This window comes from Terrapene carolina, unplaced genomic scaffold (assembly GCF_002925995.2).
Source record: "Terrapene carolina triunguis isolate 2854851 unplaced genomic scaffold, T_m_triunguis-2.0 Scaffold189, whole genome shotgun sequence".
In the NCBI taxonomy this organism is placed as follows: Eukaryota; Metazoa; Chordata; order Testudines; family Emydidae; genus Terrapene; species Terrapene triunguis.
The window spans coordinates 7,888,511-7,916,231 of record NW_020664540.1 but is presented as its reverse complement, the minus strand read 5'-3'; the positions used below and the strand labels follow the sequence as shown (position 1 = coordinate 7,916,231).

The 27,721-nt window shown below is 43.8% G+C and overlaps 1 protein-coding gene across 1 annotated transcript in view; it reads left to right on the top strand.

Annotated features, from left to right (window-relative positions):
• PRKCH (protein kinase C eta) overlaps positions 1-27,721 on the top strand; it is a 162,591-nt gene that overhangs the window by 93,830 nt on the left and 41,040 nt on the right. The window contains exon 10 of the mRNA XM_024219844.3: positions 5,572-5,726. Coding sequence (XP_024075612.1) covers positions 5,572-5,726 — 155 coding nt within the window. The remainder of the gene's footprint in view (positions 1-5,571; positions 5,727-27,721) is intronic.

Genomic DNA, 27,721 nt, shown 5'->3' with positions numbered 1-27,721 from the left:
TCTGTTTTCCAGCCAACTCTAGCTGTAACAGTTTTTGAAGAGTGTTTCAGACATGGGTTATAGGTATGTGCCAGGCTTTGGAGAACTAGTGTATTTCATTTGCTGTTCCATGCTATGCAACGAAAACTTATTTTCACAGGCAGATTCCACACATTTCTGTCCCCCAGACAGTCCTAGGAATCAGTGCCCATATTCCTGCCTGAATCAGCTCACTCACAAAAGGGCCAGTGTCCCAGCCACTAATCTCAAGGGGTATGTCTACACAGCCTGGTTTGACAGACTTGGGGTAGTAGGGCTTATGCTAGCGCTCTAAAAATAGTTGTATGGGCAGTACTTGGAAATTTTGGCTGGGCTGGAGCTCGACTTCTGAAGCCCAAGAGGATAGGAGGGGGTAGGTTTCAGAGCCCAAGCTCGAGCCAGAGCTGCATCTTCAAAGCACAGTCTACTCACCTATTTTGAAAATGCTGGCGTGAGCCCTGCTAACCCAAGCCTGTCAGCCTGGGCTGTGTGGCTCGCTCTAATGGGCTGTGTAGACACAGAATCATAGAATATCAGGGTTGGAAGGGACCTCAGGAGGTCATCTAGTCCAACCCCCTGCTCAAAGCAGGACCAACACCAACTAAATCATCCCAGCCAGGGCTTTGTCAAGCCGGGCCTTAAAAACCTCTATGGAAGAAGATTCCACCACATCCCTAGGTAACCCATTCCAGTGCTTCACCACTCTCCTAGTGAAAAAGTTTTTCCTAATATCCAACCTAAACCTCCCCCACTGCAACCCACGAAAGCTTATGCTCCAATACATCTGTTAGTCTTAAAGGTGCCACAGGACTCTCTGTTGCTCATAAGACATGTGCTCCAGCCCCCTAATCATTTTTGTTGCCCTCCACTGGACTTTTTCCAATTTTTCCCACATACCCTTAACCCTAATCGTAATCCTGCAAGCTGCTCAGTATCCACACAGAGCCCCCCTGGAAATCTACCCAGAGCAGCTTGCAGAATCAGGGCCTAACTGGAAGGAATTACCTTCAAAGCCCCACGGTGCCTTTCCAAGCAAAAATGAGGCGGTGCATTTGAGTTACATGAGGCCCCCTCATTAGGGACAGAGCATGTAGCTCCCACAGTACTCTTGACTAGAGCTGGGGAATGTTGTGTGTGTGCAAGAATATTTTTTTCACCAAAAAATGCAGATTCAGGTCGACCAAAACAATTCACAAACTTGGGTTGAATTCAGCTAGTCGTTTTGGCTGGAAAACCAATTGGGGGAGGAAAAAATCCAGAAAAATTTCATTTGTGGTGCTAGCCAAAACATTTGGTTTGATCTGAAACTATTTTTTTTTTTTTGCAGTTTTTTTGGTTTTGTCAAGAAAAACTTTTTAAACAATTGTTTGTCTGATCCCAAATTATTTTTGTTTTTTTGCTTTGACCACCACCGTTATTTGCCCAGCCCTGTTCCTAACTCCTGCCAGCTTAGTAAGCAAGATGAGAAATAAACCGAGTTATCCTGCAGAGGAATCTACAGCACTCATGTCTGGACACCGGCCAGCCTCAAAACAAACCCATCTGACCCAGATCACTTTATTTCACTGAATTGTTTCTTTAATTTACAGTAACAGTTGGCACTGTGGCTTTGTTGATTGTTGATTCCAAGCCAAAATGGTGCAACAGGATTTCCTGTTGTGGCTGCCGTTGCTGTGAAGCCTCTAACGTCACTGTTTCCTGTTGACACAAATTCTTAATTTCTTCTTATTGCCAGTGTTAGACAAAGATAACAGATCAGGGAAAGCTGCTTCTGAGACACAGCATGTAAAACACTAAGGAGGATTTCAGCAATGCCTCTCTGTCAAAAGCACAGTCCAATCCTCAGCCCGTCCTAACTCCCATTTGTACCTATCCAGCAACTCAAAGTGGACTGAAAGCTGTCTTAAACTAGCAGATGAAGACTTTTCCCTCCCCCTCTGCCCCACCTCAGTACAGGGGATGTTCCCAAGTGAAGAGTGGGTAGTTGTGGCCTGCGGAGAAGCTCCTTGGGAGCCTTTATTCACCAGTACGAGTTAGAGCTGCACTGAGACTGCTCTAACTTGTGCTGAGAGCCCAAGGTCAGGAGAGGCAGAACAGTGATATAAGGCTCTCTATCCCTGCCCATCCTCTAGGCGTGCCAAGCATTGCTGTGGAGTGCCAGATAATCTACCCCTAATTTTATTATTAAAGCCATTTTCTATGTAACCCCCCCACACTTCCTGGTTCATAGACGTTTCATAATATGCTGGTCCCTAATTTTAAATGCTGTGAATCCCCGTTCTTAATAAAATGTCATTGTTTCAGAATGTTTCTTTTTCTCCTCAGGATACTTTTGGAGAGATTATTTAGTTGGTCTTTGCAGTTTAGCAGGTTGATGATATTCACAAGTGGGGCCAATAGAAAATCTTATTTAATTCCTCATCCCCCAAGCATACTAATTAGTGCTGATCTTTATAATATATGCTACCATGCATGTAAGAAGTCAATGCACAAATGCTGGATAGTGAACAAATTACAATACCCACCCCATCTCTTCTACTTAGTCAGACCCACAGGACTGAAAAGTGTTAGTAAACTGGGCAATTAGCAACCCTGAGGGAAAGAATTAATTTGGGTAGGTAGAAGTTATGCTGAAGGCTAAATGGGAGAGTCTCAATAGCGAAACAATCCTGATTTATAGTCTGTGCATGTGAGCATATGCAGAGGTAAGTCTCTAGCTGCTACAGTTGCAAAGAAAACCTTCAGTCTATGACCCAAGTGTAACCCATGTAGTGATGTTTGCCTGAGTTTGCGGAGAGCCTGAAACAATAGCTGTGGACTGCCCCATTCATTACAATATCTGATCATTCAGATGCCAATGATGATATTTTAAACATTGCTGTTTCAGTGCACCTGTAAGCATGTGAGAAAGGAGGGAAGTATTAGACTATGAAAATCTACAGCAACTTATCCCAGAGTGTGAGGTATGCCCCACAAGGAGATCACGAAGCACTAGCTGGGGTGGAGAAGCAGAGCATGTATGAATTAAGATAGGAGGGGATTGCAGTGGTTTCAATTTCCTGAAGTTCAGCTTTTTTAAAAAAAAAAAACACAGTGGCAAACACTGCACTATTGCAATCGCTATGTTCCTAAATACACATACCCAAAAAATAAGGTGCTGGTGAATTAAATAACTTCATGTAGGCAATGTGGCAGGAAGGAGTTTTAAGGAGGAGTTTGAATGAAGAGGTGGGTGATGGCCTAGTGAACTGACCTAAATTCTACGAGATTTCACCACAGTATATGTTCCTTATTCTTGCTCAATGTCCTTTTAAGGGCTTGTCTACACTGAAATGCTATTGCAGAATAAATTAGGATGTGATTTTTTTTTTAAGCACAACAGCTATTCCTCACTAACTTCTTGTGTGTGCACGCTTATTCCATATTAAGAGTACCTTTTATGCAGTGTAGCTTAATCCAGTGAGTCAAGGAAGCATTAGCTTACTAATGTTAAGGCTAGGTTCTTTTCAGGTCAGTATTTCTCAAATTGGGAGAGTTGGTTATTCTTATTTGATCGGCAGTTTATTACTTCACTCAGAACTATGTACATATGGATTAAGGTAAACCACACAAAGGCATTCGTAGTAAGGAATAAGATTGTTCTCATGGGAAACTAGTGTGCAGTAGTTATTCCAGGCTATTTCCCCATATAGACGAGTCCTAATATCAGACCAGAGGGAAACAGTAAAGGATCATTGTCGTTTGTATGGATTTCAAACAGCATTTAAGGCTCTTCTGGTGTGATTGTTTTCCCCACAGTAGTTTCAAATGGTAGCTGAGTATTTTTAGACTCCCGGGTCTGGGGGCACATCTATCTTAACTTTGCTGCTTCTGGAGAGAGCTGAAAGATTCCATCAACTCTAGCAGCAGATTAACAAAGGCCCATGATGGTGATGAGAGGAATGCTGTTATCGTCAGTCACAAGCCATTTCGTTTCCCTCTTATGTCTTCAGCACCAGCTGTAAAATGAAAGGATTCCTGGTTTGCTTTTCTTCTACTGCATGCATCTCAAGATGTTAATGCCAGTGGTCATTTCAAGCTGACCAGATGCAAGAGACTGGAGAGAACCAAACACCCAGAATTTAGAGATGAGATTAAAACCTCGGGTCATAGATTAGTAATGCTCAATCATGCGAGGGGGATTTGGAGAAGGGCAGGTCAAAAAGCATCATAAAGAAATCAAACTTTCTCAAGTTAATCCTCTATTTACCTTCCAGACAGGACTTTTCTGTGGTTCAGAATGAAAATTTTAGTGCTGAAACAATTAGAAGAACAGAACATAATGATGTTTAAACATGGAGGCAAATTTTGAGCCAGGCTCAAATAAGCCTTTGATTTATTTTCAGATGCAATTTTTCTGCATACACTGGACTGCATTTTCTCCTCCCTATGCCCCCCAAAACAGAGCATGCACCAATTTTGCACATGCAGAATCTTCATTTTTGTGTCCAGATTGCTTAATTGGAGAGACAGCTGCATGAACTGCATCTTCAACAGCTTTCTCCACATTTATGGACCTCTCCAAAAATATAGGAGGTCAAAGAACAGCATCAGTTCAGTGAATCTCTGCTCATTTACTGCAAGGAACTATGTATTGCACTTTCACACAGCAGAATTTTTACTGTATACTCAGTCTTCATCAGCTCCTACAACCAACAAAGGTCTGTAGATTAATCAACAATATTATGAAAGGCTGACATTTCAAGACCATTTCCATGATCCTAGCTTGTAAAGCAATAAAAATTCTCTGAAGCAGATTTTAGGGATACTCTAGATGTGACATCATTGTTGTTCTAACCTTTACTTCAGAATGGTAAAGCTATGCGCTGTAAACAAGCTGAGCAAACGTGGCATAGTTATGCCCACAAATCTAGTGTATTTACGTCTTGAGTTTGACAGTCAACACCTATTCCCTGAATAAAGGGGAAATTGAAGTCCTAGAATTGAAAGTATTACAATATGTACTTCTGCATCACTTTCACTGCATCATGTGTACACGTAACTGTGTGTCAAATCCCTATAGAATAGTAGGGGGTAAAATTAGTAGGTGATGTATAGAAATTCGAATATGATTCTACTTTAAGAAGCCACTCTTATAAATAAGCATCTAATAAAGATTGAGATACTTTCTATAGATTTTTTTGAGCCATCCAGATATAGCCACAGAAGGGATATAATTCTCTATTAAATCAGATTGGGGTGGTTAATAAAAACCTATGGAAAGGTTATAATTATCTATTAAATTCTCTAGGAGTCTTTTCGTTAGCTTGCATCTACTCATATGTACAGACCAAATGGACATACTTTATTATTGAGATGGTTGGGAGGGGTTTTTTTGACAGAACTTCTAGTTTTTGACTTAACCTCCCTGGAAAGATCACATTTTTCGCATCTCTTGGTGTTTTTTCTGTTTTTGTTTTGGGGAGAATAGTTTTGATTTGAATTCATTTCTGCATGGGACAGGATATGCTGATTAATGCTCTTTGTCCATGTTATGTTTGTGTGTCTGTGAAGGATCGCCTGTTCTTCGTCATGGAGTTCGTGAATGGTGGGGACTTGATGTTCCATATTCAGAAGTCCCGTCGGTTTGACGAAGCTCGAGCCCGCTTCTATGCTGCGGAAATTATTTCGGCCCTCATGTTTCTCCATGAGAAAGGCATCATTTATCGGTGAGCTCTGGATTTCATTTACTCTCCTGGTCTAAACTGCCCTTTTTGCACTTGGGCGAATAATCCCTCACTAGCCACTGGGAACCAGTTAACAAATGTAATGACAATCGCTCTGTTTCCTTGTTGCTTATTGTCAAAGGTGCTCACAGCCTGCAGGAGGCAGGGAAACTACCTGATACAATATTTACTATGGGGGGGTGGGGGAGAGGAACCATCATTGCAAGACCAGTTATATGTCTAGGAACAGATATAAAAATATCACCCTTACATGTCCAAGATATGGGGCCAAATGCTGAATTGGTGTAAACTAGTATTGCTCCACTGACTTCAGTGAAGCAATGCTGACTTACACCAGCTCAGCCTCTGGCCCACAGACATTTGCACTTATCAAGGCGCCTGTATTAATGGGGAATTGGATAGCTGCTGAGTGTTAGCTGCTGAAAAACAGAAGCCTCCTCTCAATAGGAATCAGCCTAACCTGCCGCTGCTGAGTACAAATCAAGGTCACAACAAAGAGGGAGTAGATTAGGTGAAAGCATTCTGTGTTATCTGGGGCATAAATATAATGGGCTGTATCCCCTGCCAGTGAGTGATTTGTCATTTATAGCCCTGTCCACATGGCCTGAATCTACCCTGGGCTGTTGTTCCTCCGCATTCCCCCTCAATGTCCATATATGCTACAGGCAGAAAAACGAGTCTGACACACACGTCTAACATGACTCAGCACGTCCACACAAGGGGTTTTTTCCTAGCACAAGTAAGTATCAGACGTCGTCTTTGTTTGCCTGTCCACAGCCGCCACTTTGCACGATTGTGTTGTATCAGCGCAGTCTAGGAAAATCTGTGCTTTGTCCCCACACTGCTTCTGATGCTCCTGTCAGGCTAGAGGATTATGGGTGTTTTTCAAGATACCATTTCCCCCTCCATGGCTACATAGCATTCCAATCCCAGAATCCATCAGGGTCCGCAGGGCAAGTTTGGTTATTGAATGTCCCTTGTGTAATGCCCCAACGCTTCCCAATTGCCAATCTGATTACCCTGTGATCATCAGGCCAGAGTGGATCACTGGTTCTGGATCATGGAGGTTGGTCTGGCAAAGATCACGATGCCAGAAATTTTTACGAATTCCATCGTGTATGCAAGGGAGCAGGATATATGAGACACTTCATAGAACTGGATGGAATGACTAGTGCAGTGAGCATACAAGATACTAGAAGGACATGATTAAAGAGTACTGTCTATAAAACTTGGTGCAATGCACTTTAGGATGTCCTCCCATTCAGAGGGTAGGAAGACTGGCTAATTAGATTACACAGATTCTTTCAGGGGTTCCCAACAGCAAATCTGTCATGTTTCATATCCAAGTATGGCCTGACAATCCTGCCACAGCCCCACTCTTCACCCAGGCATTTACATGGTATGCCAGTACTGTTAGAAACTATGTGGGGGTGTGGACATGCTCTGTGCCGATTCAACCACATTACGTTACAGTCTGGTTACAAACTTGTGGCTAGATCTTGCAACAGGATCCACACGGGTAGACTCCTGTGCCCACGCAGAACAGCCCTATTGAAGACAGTGGCCATTGGTATCATTTTGTACTGTAGGTCGGGCCAAACACCATTTGATCATTGGCTCCTAAGGTTTAGCACATCTGAGCCTGTTCCCCAATTGTTTCTCACACTACCAATGTTGAAAAATTGTTTTCAAAACCAGTTTAACTTGGTGCTCAGCCATCATCTGTTCTTCTTCAAGTGCTCATTCATGTCAATTCCAATCAGGTATGTGCGCGACAGCTGGAAAAAATTTTTCCCCTCGCAGCATCCATATGGTCGGCCTGGGTGCCCCCTGGAGTCATGCCTTCGTGGCACCCAATTTTAATGTGGCTGTGTAGTCACGGCAGAGCGCTGGGAGACAGATCTCCCAGTGCTCTAAAAAAACCACCTCCACAAGGGACGTAGCTCCCAGCACTGGTGCACCGTCTACACTGGCACTTTCCAGCGCTGAAACTAGCTGCGCTCAGGGTGGGTTTTTTTCACACCCCTGAGCGAGAAAGTTGCAGCGCTGTAAATTGCCAGTGTAGACAAGCCCTAAGAATAAGCTGCCTCAAGAAGAATATTACATACACGCTTCACACAGAGTTGTGAGCAAACTCAAATATCCTTGCCCAAGCTGATCATCGTGTTTTCTTTTGGATGTAGATTTTTTTAAAAAAAGAGCGCACAACTGTTGCACTATGAAAGAGAATTCTACATGCAACAACCTTAACTGTGATGATGCTTTTGCCTAGTAATACATAGCACAAACTGAGACAAAATCTGCTCAAAATCTGCTACACTAGTATAGTCCGGGGAGCAAAGAACTATGATTTGGCATCTGAAAAAGCATGTCCTTAATTCTGTGGCTGAATTTCATTCTAATTTTCCCCCCTTGTATGATGTGACATGGAACTGCAATATACTTATCAACATTCTTCAGAAAGCAGCTATAAATAACAGATGCTGACTTGAGAACTAAACCTCAGCTGATATTTCTTTGATAATGATAGTAAAATGTCTCACTTCTGCAGCAACATATAAACACAAAGAGTGCACACTGCCCAAACGTGCTTGCAAAGCAAGAGCAATAGTTTGTTCCAGCTAGCCGTCACCGGCAGCAAGAAGGAACTGAGGGGTGGCGGGTGAGGCCCCAGAAAAAGAAAAGGCCAGAGAGGGGTCGCTGTCCCCCATCCAAACCCAAGGAGTCTGCAGCAGGGAGAGCCGATTTGGGCCATGTCACCTCGGCCCTTTCTGCCTCCCAGGCTCTGGTCGACTCCTGCCCCCTCCGGGATCCAGTTGAGTCCGAACCCTGACCGCTTTCTGGACCAACATGGCGGGCAGCTCCAGCTCCCCTCAAAGCCTTATGCGCCTCACAGCGCCGTCCTCCCTGCAGAGGAAAGACAAGTCGCCGGTGACCGCCCGGCCCCCGATCCCATCAAGGGGCAAGCCAGCGATGATGGCGCACCGATCCTCATCTCCAACGCGCCTCTCCCGGATGTAGTGAACTCAATCTTCCATCAGTAGGGTTTTCCCCAGATAGACCTGTTAGCCACCCGACGCAACAGAAAGTGTCAGCAGTTCTGCTCCTTCCTGAATCACAGCCCGGGCTCCATCACGGGCGCATTCCTCCTCCCATAGGGAGGCCATCTCCTATACGTGTTCCCGCCCGTCCGTCTCGTTTACAAGGTGCTCCTCAACATTCGGAGGGAACGAGCTTTGGTGATATTGATAGCTCCAGCCTAGCCCCGCCAGCACTGGTACACATCCCTCCTGGAAATGTCCGTGGAAGCCCCAGTCACCTTGCCACTCTTCCCGAACTTAACTCAGGATCACATCTGTCTCCAACATCCGAACCTCAAGTCGCTCCACCTCATGGCATGGAAGCTTCATGGCTGAACCCAATGGAGCTTTCTTGCTCTGATCAAGTCAAACAAGTTCTCCTGGGCAGCAGGAAACCCTCCACAAGAGCTGGTACAAGGTAGGTACCTTGCCAAGTGGAAGAGATTTTCAATCTGGTCGGCGCAGCACCATTCATCTCTGACGCTCGCCTCGGTGCCACTAATACTGGACTGTCTTCTCCACCTCAAGCAGCAGGGACTGTCAATGTCATCAATAAGGGTTCACTTGGCTGACATCTCTGCCTTCCATTCAGGCGCAGAGGGACGCTCGGTCTTTGCCAACCTGTTGGTCAGCCATTTCCTTAAAGGTCTCGAGAGGCTATACCCGCAGGTCCGACAGCCTGTTCCGGCTTGGGGCCTCAATTTGGTCCTATCCAGACTTATGGGGCCACCATTTGAGCCTTTGGCAACATGCTCCCTGCTCTATCTCTCATACAAGGTGATGTATACAAGGTGGCGTTCCTGGTGGCGATAACCTCAGCTAGGAGAGTGTCCGAGCTCAGAGCCCTAACATCAGAGTCCCCTTACACTGTATTCCATAAGGACAAGGTTCAGCTCAGGCCTCACCAGCTTTTCTCCCGAAGGTTGTGTCACAGTTTCACATCAACCAGGACATCATCTTCCCTGTATTCTACCCAAGCCACATTCCAGCAGCAGGGAGCAAAGGCTTCACTCATTGGATGTCCGCAGAGCACTAGCCTTCTATATTGAGAGAACGAAACCGTTCCGAAAGTCCGTCCAGTTGTTCGTGGCAGTGGCGGAGAGAATGAAAGGTCTTCCTGTCTCCTCTGAATGTATCTCGTCATGGATCACATCCTGCATTCGTGAGTGCCACAGCTTGGCAAGGGTGCCTGCTCCTTCGATCACTGTGCACTCCACCAGGGCTCAGGCCTCTTCAATGGCATTCCTGGCGCAGGTTCCCACCCAGGAAATCTGCAGAGGGGCAACGTGGTCCTCCATACACACTTTCACCACGCACTACGCGATCACCCAGCAGGCCAGAGATGATGCGGCCTTCAGATGAGCAGTGCTCCGAGCAGTGGACGACTTCGACCCCACATCCTGAACTTGGGCTTGTGAGTCACTGGATTGGAATTGACATAAACAAGCACTCGAAGAAAAAAAAAATGGTTACTCACCTCATAACTGTTGTTCTTCGAGATGTGTTGTTCATGTCCATTCCAATACCCACCCTCCTACCCCTCTGTTGGAGTAGTCGGCAAGAAGGAACTGAAGGGGTGGAGGGTCGGCAGGGCCCTATATTGGGCGCCATGATGGCGCGACTCCAGGGGGTGCCCAGGCCGACCCTACAGATGCTGCTAGGGGGGAAATCTTCCAGCTGTCATGCACGCGGCATGCACGCACCTGATTGGAATGGGCATGAACAACACCTCTCTAAGAACAACAGTTGTGAGAATGTGAGTAACCGTTTTTTGTCGGGCAAGACAAAAAAATAAGTTAGGGAAAGGGTGATAGAGCTCTTTCTCTTTGCAGATGGAGCTCCCAGAATATGTAGAGAGGCAGGTACAGAGCAGAGTTCGCTGTATTTTTTTTTTTTAAGTACAAAATGATCTGCTACATGAGCATGTAAAATGGAAAAGAAAAAGGATGTTGTTTTAATATTCCCCAACTCCAATATAGCACAGGCTTTACCTGTGATATTTACAGTGCATATTGCTCTTCTAAAGCCCTGTGACCTACATGTAAAAGCAAGTCCACTCATCCCATGGCTAGATTTCATTCTAATTTTTCCCTTGGGTAAAATACCAGCCCCAAAGGGGAGGCCCTGCCAGATAATTACACAACCAACATTGTTTTAAAATAGTGACCTCCAATAGTCATTGTCAATCAGTCACTGACAGAACCTTGTCTGCACGGAATCTAATACCTCACCCTCTCTGTGGTTTTAATGTTTTCTCCTGCTGCCTGTCCCTTGGACGAGAGGAGTCAATCTGTTTATAACGAGGAGCTTCCCACGTGTCGCTATAGTTCGTGATAGAAAACTAAGCCTCGGTATTAGAGATGTCCAAAGGCTGATCCGGCAATTAAACTGATTTGGAGCTCATTGTTAGAAAATGTAAGTGTGTATGTGGGGCACAGATCCCAGCAGGATGGGTGCCTTATAAATGCATGGTAGATTATCTTCGTTTAGATAAGGATGGCAGCCAGAAAGAACAGTGTGCTTTCGTGTATGGTGTCAGATTTATTAAATATGATCCCTCCATCTGGTCAGAAAGTCTCAGCTTTCTCAATTGTTGAAGCCAGTGAGGAAATCAGTTAGTCTTTTAACTCATAAATTGCTCTTTGGATGGTCGTGTGACATAGTGACTCATAGGAAGTTTGCAGGACAGAGGAAAATATTCAGCAGGGAGCCATTTGAACTGATGTTAGAATGATTGGTGCTGTTTTGCCAGTGTCTTTCCAACAATTGTCTTTGGTCCTCACTATTATTAATTATCATTAGAATAAAATAGTAACTTAGAGGATGACCCAGTATAGCCCCACATAATTAGCTCTTCTTCCAGGGTAGCTTTAAATGTAACAATACTGAAATTTTCCATCTTTCAAAATTAAGCATTTCAGGATAAAGAACTTTAATGGTAGCCCTTTAATTTTCAGTGGCTCCTCAGATCACCTCATTTTGAAGCTGTCACTGGATAAAAATCTGTTTTTTGTTCTTAACCACAGACTCAAGAATAATTCCCATAAACTTGTGGCTTTGTTTTTTTGTTTTGTTTTGTTTTTTTTAGAGGGTTTTCAGTTTCATGCATGTTCTTGTGTTGCTGCAGAAGTAGGACATTTTACTAGCATTATCAAAGAAATATCAGCTGAGGTTTAGTTCTCAAGTCAGCACCTGCTATTTATAGCTGTTTTCTGAAGAATGTTGATAAGTAAATTGCAGTTACATATCGCATCATACAAGGGGGGAAAATTAGAATGAAATTCAGCCACAGAATTAAGGACATGCTTTTTCAGACGCCAAATCATAGTTCTTTGCTCCCCGGACTACGCTAGTGGAGTGCAGAGCAGGGCAAACCCTGACCCCGCTCGCAGTGGGAGCTTGAGGGCCGGATTAAAAGGTCCAACGGCCTGGATGTGGCTCGCAGGCCGTAGTTTGCCCACCCCTGTTCTAGTACATAGCTTCCCTTCTTCCCAAGCCAAGAGATTCACCCTCCTCACACACGTGTTTTACTTTTTCAGTTTTTGCAAATGGTGATTTTATTTCCCTTTTGTCTCTCTTCTTGGTTTCCGTGTCTATACATCTGGGTTCAGATCCTATTTCCCCAAAGCAGTGGTTTTCAACCCATAGTCCAAAACCCCTGGAGGTTCACAGATTATGTCTGAGATCTGCAAAAGGTTGTTACCATAGAACAGTGATTTTCAACCTGTGATCTGCGGACTCTGGGGGTCTGCAGGCTGTCTGAGTTTTCCAAAGGGGTCTGCACCTCCATTCAAAATTTTGTAAGGGTCCGCAAATGAAAAAAGGTTGTAAACCACTGCCCTAAAGTCAAGGGGACTTTTGCTAATATCTTAAACAAGGATGAGATTGGTGCTGCTGATGAAGTCAGCACTATTCTGCACATGAGGCTGTATTATTCACCCAGCAGAGGGAGCCTCAGCGCATAAGTCATTCCTTTGCCTACGTCAGACACGATTACTATTGTTTTGCTTTTTCTGCATTCTTAACACGGAAAGATAGAACTTCTGCTTAATGAGATATTTAGAATCCTGAACGCATCCCAACTAATAAACCATCAAGAGACCAGGTTTTACTTTTTCATAGACAGTTTATCGGGGATGGCTGCCATCTTGGTTGATGCACTAGGGACCTCCAGAGCTAAGCACATGAGCTTTTGTAGCTTCAGCTAAAAGTCTCTAGCTAGGGTTTGCAAGAATTCATGTAATCTGTGGATTGGTACAAAGGGGGATCTGTAACACACACTCGCCAGTGGGTTACACGTCCACTCTATTGTATTCTCCTCTAATCCCATAAATATCTGTACACACATACATGTTGTCTGTATACCAAGGGGGAAGCTATGGATGGGATGGGAGCAGAGCTAGGCCAATGTTGAAACACTTTTGAATCCACGCTCATACGTTTGTGGTAACTCCAAGAATCCCCAGTGACTGAATAAGCCCAGTATTGCTGTCATCTTAGAGGCCCTGATTCAGGAAAGTATTTTAGCACAGGCTTAAGTGCTTTCCTGAATTGGGGGCCAGAAAGAGTATTTAGAGTATGCTGAAATATGCATGATAGAATAGGCAAGGGCTATGCTCTTACTAAAGAATGGAAAATAAGCAGATTTTATTAGGAACAAAGAAAACTGATAAGTTAAAAGCTGTAAAATGGCATAAAGCACGGTAGCTTACAAGTAGCATTGCCCTTAAGCAAGAGTTTGTATGCAGCAGACCTAAATTCTCTTCATATCGTAATCCCTTTTCTGCAACTGAATAAAGGGCATTCAGACATGATAACATATCAAGGGCCAGGTAGTCTAGTAATGTCTGCGGGCAGGTTATATCATATCCGACAGCTCAGATACTTTGCACTTTGATTACAACTGATTTTTTTTTAACCTGGTTCAGATTAACACTTTTATGCATTCCCTTTTTTATTTGTGTGCTGTATTATTTTACACCATTTGGACCTGTGCTGTATAAGGTGTTTATTTTCTGCACATGGACAAAATGGTAAATGCAGAGAAAACAGCCTATCACATTTGCATGCCATCTTTAATTATCAGTCACTCTGCAATATCTCTTAGCAATATCCCTGAATTTCAGTTTTGCTCTGAGGACAAAAGTCCTGCTTTCAGATATCTGTTGCATATTGTATACCCATATCTCATCCCATTGACTTCATTTGCATAGCTTCCCTGACTTTAATATGGCTACTCATATGAGTAAGAGCAACTGAATTACCAACTGATAGTAGCTAAAGGAGTCATCGTCCGGGATTACTGATATTATTGATGCCTGTTGGTTCTTTTATATTGTTAAAACAAATTGACTCAAAACATGCAACCTGTGTCCATAGCTAGTCTATGTAAAAACATGTTCCTGTTACTGTTCTACTTGTTCTTCATCAATTTGTTTGTTGCATCTTGTCTATTTAGACTGTAAGCTCTTTGGGAGAGAGTCTGTTTCTTACTCTGTGTTTGTACAGCACCTAGCACAATGGGGGCAATTCTGATTGGGGACTTGGATGCTAATGCACTACAAATAAGCAATATTATTCACATGCATAAGGGTGTGCAAGATTAAGCTCAAATTTGGGATGGTGATCTGTATTTCTTATTTTTAATAATACATCCTTAAAGTTTTTCACTAAAGCATATAATTAAGAGATAGCTACATATAACTATTTCAGCCAAGATTTTAAAGTATGCAAGCCCTAAATCCATACTTAACAGAGATGGTGGACAATTTTTGGTCAAACAGCCTCTTCTGTAAGTAAGAACTTCCCCTGCCTTTTCCTTTTTTCCCATTTTGCTACTGGGAAAGGGGTGGGGAAATTGAAAGGGGCCAAAAAAAAATGAAAACTGAAACATTTTGTCTTTCAATTTTTTTGTCACAAAATAAAATGTTTTCATGGGAAACTTCAGTTTTTTATTTTTACTTATTTATTTTTACAAATTTCCCAGAACAAACTATTGTCATTTTTCATTCAGCTCTAGTATGTTGACGCCTGAATAAGTGATTTTCTAAGGTGCTGAGCACATAGGTGCCTAATTATGGATTTAAGAGCCTGATTTTTTTTGGCAGCCAGCTTTGAAAATCTTATATCTCTCACCCCTAAAATTGTCCAATATTAATGCAATAATTGTTTTGTCAATTTAGTACATATCTGTCATCTAAAATAAATTGGTGACATTGAATCATTTCTGAAATTTCTGAAGGAAATTTTCAACATCGATACTGGAAGACATAACCCTTAAGTTTGCATTAGGAGAGGTGATATATTTAGCAGAGGGTGATATATTTAGCTCTGTCAACCTTCATTACAATGAATGCTTTGTGTATTTTTAAAAACAAACAGTATACCAACGGAATTTCATTTCATTGACTCTTTCCTACTTGCTGAAATAGAAGAATTGTTGCAACATGGCATGTTACAGAAGGTGAAACAACGATATATGTAATAGTGTCAGCAAGAAAATCAGCAATATTGACATTGTTAGTCATTAGCAGATAGGCTATACAGGGAAAATCTGAATTAGCTTTTCAGAGTAGCAAGGTCCAGTTACTGAGGTTTCCTTGGTCTATAATTCCTGTTCAGTACTCCAATTAGTTTTAAAACATTGTGTGTGTGTGTGTGTGTGCGGTGCATGCGCGTAAAATATATATATACACACACAAGGAGATGAATTGTATAATCTTTTATTTCTAACTCTGTTATTTCAGATGCTGCTTGGCATACTCAATTTGATGTTCTCATTCTCTTTTCCTTATTGCCTACCTCTCAGTTATGGTAGCCCGCTGTGTAGCATGTGACTTTTTTCTCTTTATGCCTACGTCAATTATTTGAAGTTCAACTTGAAAACAAATTTAAAAAAAAGACATAAATTAAGTTACCAGAGTTTGATGTCACTGATTCCTTTAAGCCTCAGTGTGAGCAATAAGCCATAGAAACAGAATAACCATTGTACGTGCAGTATATTACTCGGCTTTACTATTTACTTAGATTGTAAGCTCTTTGGGGCAGAGGCCATCTTTCATTTCTGTGTTTGGACAGCGTCTAGCTCAACTGGGTCCTGGTCCATGACAGGGAGTCCTTTGCACTACCTCAATACAATGTTTTTGTTCAATACACCTCTACCTCGATATAACGCTATCCTCGGGAGCCAAAAAATCTTACCGCATTATAGGTGAAACCGCGTTATATCGAACTTGCTTTGATCCACCAGAGTGCGCAGCCCCACCCCCCGGAGCACTGCTTTACCGCATTATAGCTGAATTCATGTTATATCGGGTCATGTTATATCGGGGTAGAGATGTATCTTCATTAATGATCTGGAGGATGGCGTGAACTGCACTTTCAGCAAGTTTGCAGATGACACTAAACTGGTAGGAGTAGATGATAGACTGGAGGGTAGGGATAGGATACAGAGGGACCTAGACAAATTAGAGGATTGGGCCAAAAGAAACCTGATGAGGTTCAACAAGGACAAGTGCAGAGTCCTGCACTTAGGACAGAAGAATCCCATTCACTGTTACAGACTAGGGACTGAATGGCTAGGAAGCAGTTCTTCAGAAAAGGACCTAGGGGTTACAGTGGATGAGAAGCTGGATATGAGTCAACAGTGTGCCCTTATGGGGAGAGGCTGAGGGAACTGGGATTGTTTAGTCTGCAGAAGAGAAGAATGAGGGGGGATTTGATAGCTGCTTTCAACTACCTGAAAGGGGGTTCCAAAGAGGATGGATCTAGACTGTTCTCAGTGGTACCTGATGACAGAACAAGGAGTAATGGTGTCAAGTTGCAGTGGGGGAGGTTTAGGTTGGATATTAGGAAAAACTTTTTCACTAGGAGGGTAGTGAAGCACTGGAATGAGTTACCCATGGAGGTGGTGGAATCTCCTTCCTTAGGAGTTTTTAAGGTCAGGCTTGACAAAGCCCTGTCTGGGATGATTTAGTTGGGAATTGGTCCTGCTTTGAGCAGGGGGTTGGACCAGATGACCTCGTGAGGTCCCTTTCAACCCTGATATTCTATGATTCTATGAAATAAATACTAAATGGTATTAGAATTATTATTATTTGTCGGACACTTTACATTCTTGAATTAATTAATGAATAGCCAACATTTTTATGAGTTGCAGAACAAGAATTTCAGGGTGAGGTGTAGAATTGTTCCTACAGAATTTTCTTCTCTCACAAGTGTTCTAGGCAGTATCTTCATCACTAGTAGTAACTATAATACTTGCTATAGGGACCGATTGTGACTTGGACTCCATGCTTATGCAGGTGAGCGGGAACCCCACTGTTACCTAGGCGTGTGGCAATTCTCTAAAAAGGGCCATTTTTTTGGAGCTTAATGTACCCACCTTATACACACCTACATCATAAATCATTTGAAAACATATTTTAAGTTTGTTTTGACGAGGTATGATGTGGAGCTGTCAAGTGGTGCCATAAGACTGTAGGTGAAGTGAAACAATGGTACCCAAAATGAGAATGCATCTTTTTTTTTGCATGGTTCCAGAAACACTGCAATATGACTATGACTGCCGTTTTAACTGATTAAGTTAATTTCAACAACTTGATGTGGTGTCTGTTTGTCAAAGCTACCAGACAACAATGTATTAGAGCATTTTTATTGATTTTGCATGGTCAAGTATTATTTTTCCCCAGAAATGTTTAAGCCGTTTAGCATGTGGCAAAAATGCAGTATACTAACATGAAAAGTTTTCACACATCATATTGTTAATTGTCAAAAGATTTCGCAAGTGAGTATAATAATTTTCTATATTTTCAGTTGAAGTTTGCTGATCAGATCAGTCTCTCACTGCACATGGTGCACCAGTAGCATTAGATTGAGTGCCCACAGTTTGTACTGCATAGTAGGTAGGCATAAATGTACATGAATTCCTAATGTAATACTTCCCCATTTATAAGCTTTTGTACATACAATGTAGCATCTAGTCTGCCTGGTAGAAGGTTTTAATTTGTAATTGCATATGCATGTGCTATTAGCCTTTGAAATAGTCTAGAAACTAGCTTTTTTTAATTCAGTGACACTTATGCACAGCTCAGTATTAGTGTTAGGGGTGACAATACCCAGTTTTACATTATGAGTATGCAAAAGCTACGAGAGAAAGAAGTGGCCTAATGAAGATAAACTCCACAAACAAGTCCTTGCCTCTGCATTGCAAAGAAGTTACAGCCCTTGCCAACCATGTCATCAATAGTATGACAAACCCATTTGACCCAGAATCACATCCAGAGGTGCTTATCAACATATCTACTGGACTGCATGTAACATCAGATGTAGAAGAGTCTCTGCTGAAAAAACAGATGATGTTGGTGAAGAACAAATGGAGAGATTTGTGAGAGGTGTGCTTGATTTTGAAGGGACTAGTCAAGATATCTGGCATCAAACCATTTGCTGACATGACCAAGAAGACCAACTTTAAGTCTGGCAAGGGAGGGACAATTCCAGCAGTTATCAGTCCAGAAATTTGTTTTCTACAGAGCCCTGTCCTTAGCAAAATGCAGAGATAGTGTTTCAATGGCAACTGTTCTTAGTCACCCAAAAGGACCTTTGCCTATGTCCTTCTTCCATGCTGATGGAACAATGAAAAAAACAGACAATGCTGAATTATGGCATCAGCTGGAAGTTTAAACAGAATCCATGAGCTAACAGCAGGCAACAAAGAAACCGCAATGTACATCAGAGGTGCTATGGCTGTCATACAATGGATGTCTGGAGACAATTTCCACACATTCAATTAATTGGCTGCTGAGTACTTGAGACAGGTCGTATAAGGATTTGTCAAAGCTAATTCTTTAATCGAAGTCTTTGACAGATATGAGAACAGTAACGCTGTGAAAACTGCAGAAGGACAGCACTGGACAGGACCTAAGGTTGGATGTAAGAAATACCAGGTGAGTGGTGGACACTCTGTGCCTCCAAGGAAGACTTTTCTAAATGTGCCATCCAACATGTAGTCACTTGTAAAACTCCTCTGTGAATATATGGTTCAAAATCATCATAGAATATCAGGATTGGAAGGGACCTCAGGAGGTCATCTAGTCCAACCCCCTGCTCAAAGAAGGACCAATCCCCAGACAGATTTTTACCCCAGTTCCCTAAATGACCCTGGCAAGGATTGAACTCACAACCCTGGGTTTAGCAGGCCAATGCTCAAACCTCATCTTAAATTAGACATAATAAGCTTTTGAATAATGTAGGATGTGCATGTATGTAGAGAGGGTACATGAAGTTGACCACAGTGGTGGGGTGTGTACCGCTCACCTAATCCTTGCAGTGGGCAGGGCAGGTGGGTAGAGAATAGGTAAAGCCTTGGTTCCATCCCATAATACACCAGCCAGGTGCAGCTGAATTGATGCAGGGAGTGTCATGACTTGCTGCTGGTACAGACCAGAATTCAAATTGCTAAACCACTACCCCAGCTACAGAGCAAATGGAGAAGCATGCCTCATAGGCGTGTCACAATACCTGCTGGGATAATGCAGTTTACACACCATCACTCCTTGCTTGGAGCTGTGCCTAAAGGCACAGTCTAGTCCATAAGTTGCATTACCTGATCCTTATCCCACTGATGCCAGTGGCAAAACTGTTTGACTACAATAGGAGCCGACCTCAGAAACTAATAACAGAGTTATTCAGAGTCTAATTTCAGATTTATGAAGTACATCCAACGTTATAATATCTCCAGAAACCACAGAAACACTTATTCCAAATTCTGAACAGGCCTCATTGGAATCAATTGTTTATATCCATATCAGAGGCATAAATTATAAATAGCGAGAGCTGTTTCATAAGTCAATCTCTCTCTCTCTCTCTTTCTCTCTCTGAACAGCTTAGAAATTGCAAAGAAGTACTCCTGAATCAGGAAAATGACTTCCACCTAGGATGTGTTTTCCTGCAGCTAAATCCCACGTCCAGGCATCCTGCCATCGCAAAACTCATCCAAGAATTTTAACGTTCAATAGGAGTTGCTAAAGCAGTGGGAGAAGGTGGTACGGTGAGGTGTCCAAACTCACTGGATACACGCCATCTCCGTCAGAGAAGCCTTGCCAAAATGGCCATGGCTTTTTTTGTATTTTGCAGAGTAATTGAAATTTGGGCCGGGGGTAGGAGGGAGAAATGCAGTGTGAGACAGGACTTTGGAATGCAACAGTCAGGAATTAAATCACATGCAAGTTTGTGGGAAAAGGGAACTTTGAAAACAGAAATTATTAATCCAAACTCTCTTCTGTAAATATGCCTGTATGTATACAGGAAAGCTGCAGGGCATTTCATTTACAGACTCCAATGCACACAGGTTCTAGCACGTTGGAAGCAGTGGCTGAGCTGATGTGTGGCACGTAGCATACAGGCTTTTTTCTCCATATGAATCCGGTTTGGTCTCTTGAGATAGTTTCCTAAGCGAGAAAATAGAACAGAGGTTTGTCATATGTCCTGACTTAATTCTGGCAAAAGGGTTTGAATTTGGTGTATTTTATATTTCAAAACACACCAAGTTAATGAAATTTGAAGAATGTGTACATTTGTATCTATGTTATAGCACTTTAGCACAACCCACAATCATAGACTCATAGAAAAGTAGGGCTGGGCTGGAAGGGACCTGGAGAGGTCATCTAGTTCATCCCTCTGTGCTCAGGCAGGACCAAGTAAACCTAGACCATCCCTGACAGGGTGTCTAACCCAGAGGTTTTCAAACTGTGGGGTGTGCCCCTCTTGGGGGGCCTGGAGGAATGCTGCAGGGGTGCGATGTGCAAGGCATTTTTTACTTTTTAAGAATTGTTATTACTAAGGCCCTACTTAATTTGTGATACTGTGGAAATTGCAGATCCTGCAATATTAGGCTCCCACTGCAATTTTGTCAGCTGCCTGGGGCTGACAGTGGGTGCCCCGGCCGCCAACCGCCCCGCCGACAAATTGCGGTGGAAGCCTGATATTGTGGGATCCGCAATGTCACAATTTAAGTAAGGTCTTAAGTATGAGTAAACATTTTGCAACTTATTTAATCAGATGGACTTTTTTGGCTGATACAAGGCTGCTGATGCAGTACACAGGAGTGTGTTACAATGTATTTAATTATAAGCCGACGATCATTTCTATAGCCACAACTACCTTTCCCGCCTTCCGGTTTAGTATGTCATATCCTGTTGTTACAGCAAGCAGTTGTGCAGTGTTTATTCCGCTGGTGAGTTTGATGTTTTTTCATATAATTATGTGGTCAAAAATGGATGGGTACGTATTGCCAAAAGATGGTAATGTTCTGAAACAAAAGGCAGAAGCCGAAACTACTAAAGTTGATATAGAGGAAAAATCTGTAAAAACAAAAAATATGATGAAGCCTTTTTGGATTTTGGTTTCACTTCCTTTGCAGTTAACAGAGAAATTAGGCCATAATTAAGATGCCATTTTTAGAAACAAAACATGGCGATTCGATAGGAGAGAACAGACTTTTTTTTTTTAACAAATCTACAAGAAATTAACAAACAAAAAACCGCAATGAAAAATGTGGTATCCACCGTTGCAAGTGCTTTAAATGCATCATATCAAGTCGTGTACCATATTGCCAAGAATAAAAAGCCTTGTGTAACTGGAGAAAAGCTGATTCTCCCAGCAGCAATTGACATTTGCAGGACGATGCTTGGTGACAGCACGGCAGAGAAGTTTAAAAATGATTCCGCTGTCAGCCAACACTGTCAGTCACCAAATCTCTGACATGTCAGAAAATATCAAGGCACAGCTGATCTCTCAATTGCAATCCAGTTTATTTGCAATCCCGTTGGATGAAGCAACATATATTTATCAAAAGAAGCTCATTTAATTGCTTACATTTGGTACTCTCATGAAACATCAATATTGGAAGATTTTTTGTTCTGTAAGCCAATTAAGATGCATGCAACTGGATCGGAACTGTTTAACGTTTTAAACGACTTCCTAATTTCTCACGCGTTGAAGTGGGAAGCCTGCATCCGAATCTGCATGGATGGACCCCTTCTATATCTGGAGGTAGGGCAGGCTTGAAAGTCAAAGTTTTTGAAACTGCTCCACATATATCATGGACTCATTGTACGAACCACCGCAAAGCCCTTGCAACTCGAAACATGGATCGGGAGCTTGCTGAGGTTCTGAGATCTGCTATTAAAATCATGAACTTTATCAAGATGCAGCCCACAAGGGCACATCTCTTTGCAATGCTTTGTGGAGAAAGGGGAGCGGCGCACAATGCTTTGTTGTTTCAGATGGAAGTCAGGTGACCAGGACCGGCTCCAGGGTTTTGGCCGCCCCAAGCAGCCACACACACACAAAAAAAGCCGCAATCGCGATCTGCGGCTGCAATTCGGCGGGAGGTCCTTCGCTCCGAGCGGGAGTGAGGGACCGTCCGCCGAATTGCCGCTGAATAGCTGGACGTGCTGCCCCTCTCCTGAGCGGCCGCCCCAAGCACCTGCTTGCCAGGCTGGTGCCTGGAGCCGGCCCTGCAGGTGACTATCCGGGGGAAAGTGTTGCAACGCGTTTATAAACTGAGAAACGAAGTTCGACTTTTTCTAGTGGATTTGAATTTCAGCAACTGTGACTCATGAGTGGAAGCTCTCCATATTGTGGCCCCTACTCCCTTTGGATCTATGGAAGTTGTTCCACCTGACCATGCAAACTGCTGGCTAACCTGAAGGCCAAGTGAAGGGGAAAGTGCTTTTCTTTTATAAAGATTGTGCAGAAAGCTTTCTTAGCTCCTCCCCACTTACAGAGGTAGAGCATCTCCCATCACAACCACCTTCAAGGGCCCTGAAGAGTAGCATTCCCTTGGCCAGATGGGATTTCTTCTAAAGTTTGTCTATGTGAATGTCAGCCAGATGCAGTCTTTCGAGTGACATAGTCCCTGCTGGACCAGGGAGCAAGGAACAGAGTCCAAATTGCACTGAGCTGTGAGTAGACCATGAGGCTAACCCTAAACTGAGCATGCTTTGGGACAATAGGGATGTCAGGTGGAACTCTTGGAGACCAAACAGCAAACCTGGCAGACTCTCACCTTGTACAGGGGTCAAACACACACCTCCAGGTTTTGGCATATCTAGGTCAATCTACTGTTATCCATATTTGACCGAGGAAAGGATTTTGCTGTTAGTTCTTTACTTCTTATGTACCAAAATGCCAGAACTACTCCCACTGTTATTTCTAACGTAGAAAAAATGTTCCAAACCTTTGCTTTGTTTTTGTCTTCCATGGGAAGGCACCTCAGACCCTGGTCTGCTGTTGCATGGTTCAAGTCCTGCTCCTCCTGCTGCTTACTGATGTCTGTGGGAAATGCATAATTTCAGTCTGGCCATCCCTCAGTGGGATTTATTTGAAGAGAGAGGTAAGCTTGTCTGCTCTTGAAATAGACCCATCTGGATGTCTAGAATGCTGTACTCTCCTCTTATGGCTGTTTTGATACCTCTGTCTGGTGTCCTACCTCCTGCCATACAGCCTCTTTTCTTGGGAACCACAAGTGGTTTGAGTCTCCTCCTCTCCTCAGAAGAAACATTCTTTCTCTTCGGTATAAAAGTGTCAGCAGCTGTCACCAAGTAAAGAGCTACGTGCCACTAAAGTTGCAGTGCTGGCATGGAGGAGCTCCCTGCAGAAGATGTGGCACAGGCTATGTGGCAGCTTCTCTAAACCCGTCATCACTACCTTTCTGGCTGTGTCCTCTACGGCGGTTTTTCACAAGGAGCCTCTAATAATTATTATTATAATGTGTGGGTGATTTTCTTTTTCTTCTTCTTCACAACTCCCAGGGCTTGCGTGTGCAACATTTTATTTGGACTGAGGCTGCCACAAGAATGTGATCCCTTTCTTCCTCGGCGGGAAATTGCAACTGAGTGTTTTGCACAAGTGCTCTCAAGCTAGTAACGTGTAGCAAGCTGACTTTTGAACAACTGGCATCCAGAATGATTAGAAAGATTGTGATTGAATGCTGTGTGGTGATATAAACCTGTCCTGCCAGATGCTGAGCTACTTCTGATAAAATTGTGTTAAAGTGCTAAAATATAGATACAAATTTACACATTCTTCAAATTTCATTAACTTAGTGTGTTTTGAAATATAAAATACACCAAATTCAAACCCTTTTGCCAGAATTAAGTCAGGACACATGACAAACCTCTGTTCTATTTTCTCGCTTAGGAAACTACCTCAAGATAAAAGCTGACCATCCTCTATACTTACTGAAGTCATAGAATTGAGAGTGCTGATCATCTCCGAGCAGAAACTCGGCACATTTGCAGGATCTGGCCCTGAATGTGAAATTTTGATAGGAAAAAACAGCTAATAGAAGCAAAAGACACCAGAGTCTGGGATTTTCAAAGGCATTTTAAGTAGTTTGGTGCCCAAATCCCCTTGGAAGTCTGGATTTGAGGCTCAGATCCTCAGAGTTATGTAGGTGCCTATCTCCTATTGGAATTAGCCGCATAATAACTTTAAGGGTCTGAGTCTGAGCGGCTAACTAGGTTCCTTGGAAAAATCCTACCCCCAATACACCACAATATATACACCTAGGGGTATCACGTGATTATAGATCACATAGTAATGCTGTGAGGCGTCTTGGGGGCAGGAACTGTCTTTTTGTTCAGTGTTTGTGCTGCACCCACCATGATGGGGCCCTGAGCCATAACTAGGGCTCCTAGATAATAAATAGCTGTTTGTGCTTAATAAAGGTGTCAGTTGGCATAGGGCCCAATTCTTTACTCTTACTCCCCCTGAGTAGTACCCTGCTCTGAAAATAGACCCACTGATTTCAGTGGGACTGCTGTAAACAAATACAGAATTAAAGCAATGTCCTGGAGGCTTTTTCTATAGGGATTTTTCAATCCAGTAGGTTCGGGGCTGTCCATACCTTCCGTAACACATTTTTTTGGTGATTTTTTCAAGACCCGCCTACCTCCTTTTAACACTTGAAAAAAAACACACACAATTATGGACCCACCTATCCCCTAATGGATTACATAATTTATAAATAGCCCCTTCTTCCTGTAGCCAGAGAAGCCTTTAAGCACGCACGCTTTGTCTCTCTCTCTCTCTCTCTGCACATCCATTTTTTCAGTGACTTTCACTTCATTTCCCTGCCATGTAGAGGTCACATGGAGCTTTTTCTGAGCAAGCTACCTTAAAAGTTTGTTTGAACTGCTGAGGTTTGGGAATTCCTATCAGCTGGATAAAAAAACCTCAAGACCTGCCTTAGCCTCCTTCCTTATTCTGTCCTTGTAGATGCAACTGATGAAGTGGGTTCTAGCCCACAAAAGGTTATGCCCAAATAAATTTGTTAGTCTCTAAGGTGCCACAAGGACTCCTCGTTGTTTTTGCTGATACAGACTAACACGGTTACCCCTCTGAAACCTGTCCTTGTAGAGGTACCTCAAACATGCAAGAGCAGCAAACTCTTATCTGGTGAGTAAATACTGTGAGGTTGTAGTGATGGTTTATGTTTAGGGCAAACTTAGTAACAGATGCCCATAGGGATTATGTTCTCACTGTAATAGGGTCACTGCCCCCCCCCCCTTTGTAGTGGAAGTCATTAACCCATTTAAGTCAGCCTGGAAACAACCAGCAATCCACACTCTCTCTCTCTCTCTCTCTGTCTGTCTGTCTAACAGCTCAGGCTGTTTTCCTCCTGGGAGGCAATTAATCTTTCACACACTCCCCTTTTTATCAAGATCAGACTAAAACAAATAGCTGAGCAATAAAGATTCCTCTCTTGGCAGGGCAGTCACATGATTCCAGTCCTCTCTTGCATGAGGGGAAGGGAGGTAAATTGCCCCTCTCCTGTCTGGAGTGAAGCGCCAGTCTCCTCCTACAGGAGCACCTACATCCCAGCGAACGCCCAGCTTTCTGTGGTGCTGCTGCTCCTGAGTCATGTCTCTTGGCTCAGTCTTTGAGGTGCCACAGCTGTCAGCCCTTCTCTGCAGGCTTTACCCCCTGGGGCAGTGTTTACAGATTGAGTTTTTCCTCTCCGCCCTAGGAAGGGGCTTTAACCCCTCCATGGTTCCTCTGAAGATGGTGTATGCAGGGCCGGTGCAAGGAAGTTTCGCGCCCTAGGCGAAACTTCCACTTTGTTCCCACCCCCTCAGCCCTGCCCCCCGCCCCCCCTCCACCCTGAGGCGCCCCCTGCCCTGAGGCACACACACACCCCCGCAGCAGCTTCCCCTCCCCCCCTGGCCCGGGGATCCGTGCGGCAGCTCTGACCCAGGGGAACCCCTGGGCTGCCTGCCGGCGGCTCAGACTCCCTCTCCCTCCCAGCGCAGCGGCCGCTGTAAAAAAAAAAAAAAAAAATTGGGTGCGCCGCTTTTTGGCGCCCCCAAATCCTGGCGCCCTAGGCAACCGCCTAGTTGGCCTAAATGGTAGCACCGGCCCTGGGTGTATGTTCATGCAGCCCATACCACTCAAATTGGCTGCCGATCTGGGTTAAGGGTGGTAGAAAAATAATCACAAGAGAATATAGCATTCATGTGAGGGCAGGTTTTTGCCAGCCTTTCTCCCCTTGAGTAGTACCTCAGCCCAGAAATAGCCCCACTCAATGTGATGAGAAAACAGTGCCAAGTAAGGCACAACTCAGCGCGAGAAAGAGTGGCAGTCTGGCAAGGAGAAAGGCATGAGTGCAGGGGTGGCTAATCTGTGTCTCTGGAGCCACATGAGGCTCTTCAGAAGTTAATATCCAGCTCCTTGTATAGGCACAGGCTCCAGGGCTGGAGCTACAGGCGCCAACTTTCCAATGTGTCGGGGGGTGCTCACTGCTCAACCCCTGGCTCTGCCACAGGCCCTGCCCTCACTCCACCCTTCCCGCCCCCTCCCCTGAGCCGGCCGTGCCCTCGCTCCTCCCTCTCCCCCCACCCCGAGCCTCCTGCACACCGAAAAACAGCTGATCGGGAGGTGCGGGGAGGGAGGCAGAGGCGCTGATCGGTGGGGCTGCCGGTGGGCGGAAGGCGCTGGGAGCAGGGCCGGGGGGGAGCTGATAAGGGGCTGCTGATGTATTACTGTGGCCCTTTGGCAATGTACATTGGTAAATGATGGCTCCTTCTCAGGCTCAGGTTGGCCACCCCTGCATGAGTGGGCGAGGAAAGAAGCTGACTTAAATTCCCAGAGAGCCGCTTCCCCACCCAAAGTGTGGCTCAGAGCAACTTAGGAAATTTTATTGTTTGAGATATTTGAATGCCTATCTTAAAAATCCTCCCAGCAGGAAGCCCGTATTTACACTATATGCAATGCTTCCAGCTCTACAAAGGAAGTTTACAATAGGTGCAGAAAGGGCTTGGGAATTGAGTCATGTAATATTTACAGAGCAATGCATAGATGTGTGGTGCTTTATAAACACCACATGAGGCACAGTCATTGCGCCAAACAGCATGCAAGCTAGCCCAGACAGGATGAAACACAACTGACAGGTGTAGGTAAGGAAAGTGTGTGGCAACACCAATGGAGAGGAGACCAGAACATGAAGGATTAATGACAGCCATGACCATATATCTGAAAACTACCTGATTGAAAAAGAGACCTGCTGGTGTCTGAGCAGCTGGCCAGAGCCAATTTTGTATCTTAACATTTTCTTTAAAGGTGAAGAAATTAAACCAGCAGCTGCTTGGTTCTCTATTTAGTTTTTCCACCTATATAAGTCAGTACCGTTGCCAGTGAAATGCCAGGAAGAGCTGCAGCTACCATGGTGCAACTAAGGACAGAAAGAAGCTATCCTTCGCTGCGTGTTTTAGTAGCAAGTCACTGGTGGCCAGGTGCCAATTTTAGCTTTCTGTCTTGTAAAGATGCAATATGGCCTCTGCAGTGTTCAACCTTTAGAGCACTTTGCTTTGAGATAGAAAGTTTAAATTAAAAGTG